Here is an 8,429-nt window from a genome sequence, read left to right as displayed (position 1 = left end):
GGGTCAAGGCACTGGGCTAAGGGCAGGGACTACACTGTAACTAATGGTCAACTCCAAAATGAGGGATTTATCTTTCACTACTTCACAAATTGCTGTCTGTCAGATACTACTCTAAATCTAAACATTCAGATTAAGACAGACTAGGAAGAAGGATTGGCCATCCACTTCTGAAATGGCAGGCCTCTGAAAACCCTATGTATGGTATCAATGATACTGTTTGATAATTTCCACATTCTGTCAGATCACCTTTCTTTGGAGTAAAGATCTCCTCTAGTCAGTTGATCCTGTAAAGAACAATTTTTTAAGCCTTACCTAGTTACTCTCTGTTGGAATTTCCCAAACCCCATTACTGTCAAGCTTGTCCCAGCTCATGATGACCCTAAGTCTTGCACAGTAGAGTTTTCTTTATCTCCGGGCTTTTCCTCCATGGTGTACTGAGTAGCTGCCAGCCAACAACCTTTAGCCAAGTAGTGGAGCTGTTTGCACTATCCAGGATCCTGTCAGAATTCCATTTCTTCTTTTTTGCTCTGAACTCAAGCTGTTTCACACTACTCTTACAACATTTATTACACAGTTACTTTATACTTATTATAATTGTTTAGGGAAATATTTTGTTATGTTACATTTTTTTGAGCCTGGGATTCTAAGGGCAGGCATGATAAGGGGGAAAGCTCATTTTTATATTCATTCAACGCTTTGTGAAACTTTTATATCAGAAAACCCCAAAAGAAGAACTTTTAACTGACTTCTAAACAGGGCTATGGCAATGTTTACAGGCTACTGTCAGATGCAAAGGACTTTTTTTAAAAAAAAATGTTTACATTGGTTCACATACAAAAGTTGTATGCATTATGTTTTGTTTAAATACTTTGTGTTTTGAGAATTGTTCTTTCACATTGTATTTCACATTATCATTCCCATACATGTATTTTAGAAAATCAATCACCCTATCCTTACCTCACCTTTTCACTCCCCACTGGATCTTCTAATTCATTCATCCTCTCATTCAGACCAAACTCTGTAACCTCTAGATTCACTCTCTTCAGCTCCCCTTTTTTTCTCCTCTTCCCTATTAGGACTTTGGGCCGCCTCTTACTAGTAATCCTTCTATTTTTTTCAATAATGGTATTATGGAATATTTGTGTTTGTAAGACTGAGTTAATTGACTCAGAATAAGGCTTTCCAGTCTCTCCCAAAGTTTATAGTATTTTTCAAAATCATTTTTCCTGAGTGCTGCATAGTATTCCATTATGTGACTGTACCAAAAATTTCTCCATCTATTCGTATGTTGATGGACATTTGGCTGCTTTAATTTTCTTGCTAGTGTGAATAACGGTGCTATGAACATCAGCATATGGAATCTCCATTTGTATCTCAGTTCTATTTACCTCAGAGTATATATTCTCATTTGATTCTCATAGCAAGCTTCTGAGATAGACAAGGAAATGGTAGTTATTTCTATTTTAACAAGAAGAAAATCTAATTAATAACATAGTCAAGAAACATGATTACTTAAGTTCTATTATTTAATTCATGTTATAAATTGTATAATATATATAAAAAATGGTAGAGCACCATCAAGTTTTTGATCTGTAACAGAGATGTGACCCTTAGTTTTCTTGGTCACAAAATGACTAAATGAATGACTTCTAGATTCTTTTCAAGTGAAAACATTTGGTGAGCTCTGGTGGCCTAGTGGCAAGAAGCTGCACTGCAATCTCAGAGGTGCACAGTTCGAATCTCAGAGGTGCACAGTTCGAATCCACCAGATGCTCTGCTGGAGAAGGAGGAACAATCTCCTCCTGTATCAGTCAGATCTGATTTGACAGTGGACACAAAAAATAATGCAATAAAAATAAATTTTTTAAAAAAAGACATGTCCTTGTCAAGTGAAAACATTTTGTGATCTTATGGTACACTTAATTTGTGGTTGAAAATGCTGTGTCTCTTGGGTTTTCCTCTAAAGGATATTTGCATATCTGCCATTAAAGAGAAGGATATTGAAGCAAAGCTGACTCAGGTGATTGAGAACTGGGCCAACCAGAACCTGAGTTTTGCATCATTTAAAGGAAAAGGAGAGCTCCTTCTCAAAGGAACGGAGTCTGGAGAAATTATCACTATGATGGAGGACAGCTTAATGGTATTAGGTTCCTTACTAAGTAACAGGTAAGTTTGTAATGTGCATGAAAGGTGTTTTCATTTATAATGTGTCATGTTTTCTTTTTTATTATTTTAATGAAAGTTTACAGAGACTTAGGGTTTCCATTCATTTATTGTTACACTTTTCTCCCTGCCAACCTCCACCCCCCCCCCCAATTTGGTCTTCTCTTTGAAAATTAAAAGAAAACTTCTTACATTGTTATGCAATCCCTTCCTGCAAGTCCACTCCACTGTGCAGTCTTCACTCTGGACTCCTGTCATGACAATAATACTTAACCATATATCCCTTTTTAAAAAAAATTTATTTTATTTTATTATTTTTTGTGCATGTACCATCAAATCAGATCTCACTGGTACAGGAAGAAATTGTCCGTCCTTCTCTGGCAGAGCATCTGGTGGATTCGAACCGTGTACCTTTGGGATTGCAGTACAGCTTCTTGCCGCTAGGCCACCAGAGCTCCCCTCATATATCCCTTTTAAAGATCTCTCTCTCTTCTGTTTCAATGTAGTATACATTATTTATCACTTCTTCCTCAGTCCTCCCTCAACCCCAAAGTCAGTCCCGTTTTACAACAGTGGCCCTATGCAATATTTGTTCTTTTGTGACTGAGATATTTCACTCGGCATAATGTCTTCCAGAGTCACCCATTTTGTATAATATTTCATGAGTTCCTTGTTTTTCAATGCAGCATAGTATTCCATTGTGTGAATATACCAGAGCTTCTCTATCGATTTGTTTGTTGGTAGGCACTTGGGTTGTTTCCAACTCTTTGTTATTGTGAACAAAGCTACAATAAACATGGGTGTGCATATATATCTCCTTGGGTGGAGGTTATGGTTTCTTTAGGATATATTCCTAGGAGTGGAATTGCTGGGTCAAATGGTATTTCTATTTGCAACTTTTTGAGAAAGTGCCATACTGCTTTCCATAGTGGTCGCACCATTTTACACTCCCACCAACAGGGAGTAAGGGTTCCAGTTTATCCACAACCTTGCTAGCATTTGTTGTTTGCTGTTCTGTTAAATTTTGCTATTCTTACTGGGGTGAGAAGGTATCTCATCGTAGTTTTGATTTGCATCTTTCTAAGAGCTAGGGATTTTGAACATTTCTTCATGTGCTTGTTGGCCCTCTGAATGTCTTCTTTGCTGAAGTGTCTGTTCATATCCTGTGCCCATTTTTCAATTGAATTATTTACCTTTATCTTGTTGTGGTGCTCAAGTATTTTATAAATTTTAGATATAAGTTCCTTGTCTGACATTTCATTACCAAATATTTTTTCCCGATCTGTGGCTTCCCTTTTTACCCTGTTGGAGAAGTTTTTGGATGTGCATAGGGATTTAATCATTAGAAGATCCCATTCATCTACTTTATCTTCTCCTGGTTGGAGGTGCTTTGGTATATTTTAAAAAAATTCTTCTGAATGATAAAAATAGAGTCACTATATTTCACTTTCTAAGGAATCAATGATTCTGAAAGATAGTCAGCTGGTAAAAAACATTAAAAAACTATTCTATCCTGTCCTGGTTGTAGATTTTCCAGGATGCTTGGAAGACCGTTTATTTTGTGGATTAGGACTTCTAGAATTCTTCCAAACTTTTCTTTAATGATGTTTATAGTCCTTGGTTTTAGTCCTAGGTTCATAATCCACTTTGAATTGGGTTTTGTGCATGGAGTGAAGTGTGTATCTTGCTTGAGTTTTCTGCAGATAGTTTTCCAGTATTGCCAGCACCATTTGTTAAAAATGATGTCATTTTCCCACTTAACCTATTTCATCTCCTTGTCTAAAATCAGTTTGCCATAGGTAGATGGGCTGTTTTCTGGATTTTAAATTCTATTCTATTGATCTATGTATCTGTCATTGTACCAGTACCATGCTGTCTTAACACCCACGACAGTGTAGGAGAATTTGCAATCAGGGAGTGAAATGCCTCCTACCTTGTTTCTCTTTTTAAGGAATGCTTTGATTATTTGGGGCCTCTTTACATTCTAGATGAAATTGGCAATTTCCTTTTCCATCTCATTGAATAATGGAATTGGTATTTGTATTGGGACTGCATTGAATGTATAAATTGCCTTTGTTAGTGTTGTTTTCACAATTTTGAGTTTTCCTATCCATGAACAAGGGATATTCTTCTACTTCTCTTTTGTTTCTTGTAGTAATGTTTTGTAATTTTCCTTGAATAGATTTTTTGTACTTCTGGTTAGATTTACTCCCAAGTATTTAATTTTATAATTACCTATTGTGAAAGGGTATTGTTTTTCTTAGCTCCAGTTCTGTATTGTCTTTGTCACTGTAGAGAAATCCAATGATTTTTGTATGCTGATCTTGTATCCTGCCACGTTGCTGAATTGGCCAGCTATTTCTAGTACTTTTCTTGCTGAGTCTAGGGTTTTCTAAGTATACTATCATATCATCTGCATAGAGAGATAATTTTACCTCCTCTTTGGCAATTTGGATAGTTCTTATTTCGTTCTCTTGCCTTATTGCTATCACTGAGACTTCCAATACAATATTGAATAGGAGAGGTGATAGTGGGCATCATTGCCTAGTTCTCTCCATTGAGAACAATGTTGGCTCTCATGTTTGTGTATATATTTTTTACTATGTTGAAGAAATTTCACTATAAACCTATTGTGTTGAATGTTTTAATCAGGAATGGGTGTTGGATTTTGTCAAAGAAAAATTAGGCTGCTATTTGACAATTTCATTATAAATTGTTCAGTAGCACTGGTTACATTTTCACAATGAGTCGCTATATTTCTCTCTTTAAAAGATTCTTATGTGTGAGATTTCTGTTTGGCATGCTAAAACATGGTTATATAGATATAATTCTAGGTAAAATAACCCAGTTCTGCAACTACAGCATAACAGAGGATTCTGCTAACTCTTGTCTAGCCCTCCTATTTCCCTCAACAATCATAGCTTTCACTTCTTCTTTAATGAGAATAATTTCTCTCCTTCTACTTTTTTCCTGGTGAGTTTCTTTGTAATTATTTCCCACCAAATTGGAATTTTATCCTCTGAACAGCTTTGTTGTTCAGGGAGAGGAGGGCCTTTTGTTTTACCTTCTCTCCTTTGTTATTTTGACTTGTCATCATAGTCCCCCTTGGCCAAACTCATTCAAGCCCAGTGACCCAGCAAAAGCATGCTGGCCACACATGAAGGAAATGTACTGCTAGAGGCTTGGCACTTACGCACTTGCATTTTTTTCCATGGTGAAAAGCAGCTGGATCTATGCCAATGTGGTCTGAATGAGGCAACCTCTTCATCATGTAATCACTAGACCACATGCTTTAAAGTGCAGCTTCATGAAATTGCAATGACAGCTCATTCAGGCCAACTATTCTATCAGATCCTTGAACTGAACATTAGTAACTTCTATCCCTGAAGTTAGCCATGTTGGTAGTTCTTGACTGTTCTTTACTTCAGCACACCTAAGTTAATGTCACACACTCATCATTAACTTAAGTCATAGAGAGTAGAGATTCTAGTATCCTTCTCTTGGAATCACATGTCCATGATGTCATCACGCATGACTTCTGGCCCTAGAAGTGATCTTGTATGTGGGCAATGCACTAATCCATAAAGCTCCTTGTTGTTTTTGTTATATACCATTGAGTCACCTGCTACTCATAGTGGATCTATGCACAGCATCTCTGAAGCCTACCCTATCTGATCCAGATTCACTGACTCTAACTCTCACTGACTCTACCCCCATTGCTCTTACTGTATTCCCATTCCACTTTACTGTGCCCATTCCACTTACTGTACCAATCCATCTCATCTGGAGTCTTCCTCTCCTGTGTTGTCCCTCTACCCTTTTGAGAAAGATGTCCTTCTCTAAGGATTAGTCACTCCTGGCCATGTGCCCAAAGTATGTGAGACAGAGCTTCAAAATTCTTACCTCTAAGGAGAAACTTGGTTTCACCCTCTCCAAGACAGACTTATTTGGGTGGGGTTTTTTTTTTCCAGTTCATGATATGTTCAAGACTCTTCTCCAGCACCACAACTCAAAGACATCAGTAATTCTTCTGTCATCCTTAGTCATTATCCAGCTCTCTAATGCATAGCAAGTAAATGCAAAGACCATGACCTGGATTAGGCACCTTAGTCTCTAGACTGGCATAGTTGCTTCTCAGTACTCTGGAGAGGTCCATAATAGAAGATTTTCCTAATGCAATTAATTTTGATTTCCTGACTGCTGATGCCAAAAGTGTTGATTGTGGAGCCGAACAAGCTGTAATTGATAACAACCTCAATCTCTTCTCCATCCATCATGGTGCTGCCAACTGGCCCAGAAGTGAGAATCTTTGTCTTCTTGATGTTGAACTTCAGTCCATATTGAAGACTAAATTCTTGACCTTCTACAGCAAGCGCTTAATGTCTTCCTTGATTTCAGCAAACAAGCGTGTGTCATTTGCATAATAAAAAATTCCCAGTGAAGGAAATTATGGGTTGAATATACTAACGATAAGACCCTGTGGTGTACCCCTTTTTCATCTATTCAGAATGATCCTCGTGATTGTGACCATAAGCTATGGCATCCTCAAAAGTCATCTAAGATTTCATGGATGACTAGGAATGAGGACTGTAGATTCATATTTATAGTGCCTGTACCCAAAGAATTCAGGAATTAGAAGATCTTAATTTTATTGTTGTTATTATTTGTCATTGAGTTGCCTGTGATGCATATATACCTATGAGACCCTATGTACAACAGCCCTAAACCCTGCTCTATCCTGTGCCAGTCTCACGGTCTCCAACACACCTATACCAATTACCCCAGTCACTGAATCAATCCACCTCATAGAGGGTCTTTCTCTCCTGCACTGTCCCTCCACCCTTCCAAACATGACCTCCTTCTCCAAGGACTGCTCCCTCCTTGCAACATGTCCAGAATATGTCAGATGAAGCTTCAGAATCCTTGCCTCCAAGGAGCAGCCTGGTCTAATCCTCTCCAGGATGAATCTGTTTGTTTTCTTAGCAGCCCATGACATATCCAATGCTCTTCTTCAACACCACAGCTCAAAGGCATCAATTTTCCTTCTGTTCTCCCTAGTCACTGTCGAAATCTCTGACACATACAAAATTATTTCAAAGACCATGGCCTGTATCAGGCAAACCTTAGTCTCTAGAGTGACACCATTGCGTTTCAGTACTTTGGAGAGGAAAACCTATGTACAAACAATTTTACTGTTAGTTGGACATAATCGGATTAGTATAATATCTATTTATAGTCTTAGAAATATAATAGTGTTTAAAAGGCCAATACTCTGGCTGTGCTTGAAAGTCAGAGTATGAAAAAGCAACTTATTCCGTGAGATTTGTCTTCTATACAGCTTTGCAGCACCAACTGGATTTGCTATAACTTTTCCAGGATTAATTATAGAGTGATTTTGTAGCAGGCTGTATCGCCAAGAATACTTTGATGGGATTTCAAAAGGAAATTATATGTCTTCATGAATGAGTTTTGACCCTAGGTATTGCATAGATTATGACAATTTTCTGGTAGAGTCATGATTTTGTTGGGCTTCCTGTTAGGCAAGGAACATTCGATCGTACAATGATGTCAACTGCAAGTACGTAGACCAAGGACAGGAACTGGTTTAGATATGTCTCTTTTTATATTAAGAAGTTATATAATCACTAAAATGAATTTTATTCTCTGTACAAGACTATTTTTGGTCCTAAAAAATTAGGCATTTCAGCTCCATGAAATGGGTACCATTTAATTTTAATCTGCATTTTGAAGATGCTTTAGATATGATACTATCTGTTGATTGCCTTTCAATTCCAGATCAAAGGTTAGTTAACTCTCATTGCTTTCATGTTGTAACCAATTCATAGCTGACATTCCAATGAGTTAGAAAGGATTTCCTATCTTTGTCCTGGGGAGTCACTTGTAGATTTGAACAAGGCATGGCCTCTGGGTTAGTAGCACAATTTAATCACAGACTGTGCCAACAGAGCTCTGTAGAGACCAGTTGCACAGTATTAATTAGGTGTTGGAAAAAGCCTCTTATTGGATCATCTCCCTCCCAGAACGTCTTCTGTGCAGCTCTCTTTATATTTTCATATAACATACATTTCTAGGGAAATTAAGTATTTCACTCATCTTGTATTAAGAAAAATCCCTTTACATATATATGGACATCTTCTAGCCACCCTGTTACAGAAAAATTGTTATTCACAATAATCAAAACATGGAAATAATTCAGGTGTTCATTAACAGATGAGTAATCACACAAAATGTAGTTTATACATATA

General features: G+C 37.3%; 1 protein-coding gene across 1 annotated transcript in view; it reads left to right on the top strand.

The window, feature by feature from the left end:
* The window catches only part of DNAH8 (dynein, axonemal, heavy chain 8), a 555,032-nt gene that overhangs the window by 231,761 nt on the left and 314,842 nt on the right, over nt 1-8,429 (top strand). Inside the window, 1 exon segment of the mRNA XM_006882162.1 lies at nt 1,967-2,166. Coding sequence (XP_006882224.1) covers nt 1,967-2,166 — 200 coding nt within the window.

The sequence above is a fragment of the Elephantulus edwardii genome, unplaced genomic scaffold (genome assembly GCF_000299155.1).
Source record: "Elephantulus edwardii isolate Elephantulus edwardi_28Jun2011 unplaced genomic scaffold, EleEdw1.0 scaffold00017, whole genome shotgun sequence".
NCBI lineage: Eukaryota > Metazoa > Chordata > Mammalia > Macroscelidea > Macroscelididae > Elephantulus > Elephantulus edwardii.
This window is presented reverse-complemented; position numbering and strand designations above follow the sequence as displayed.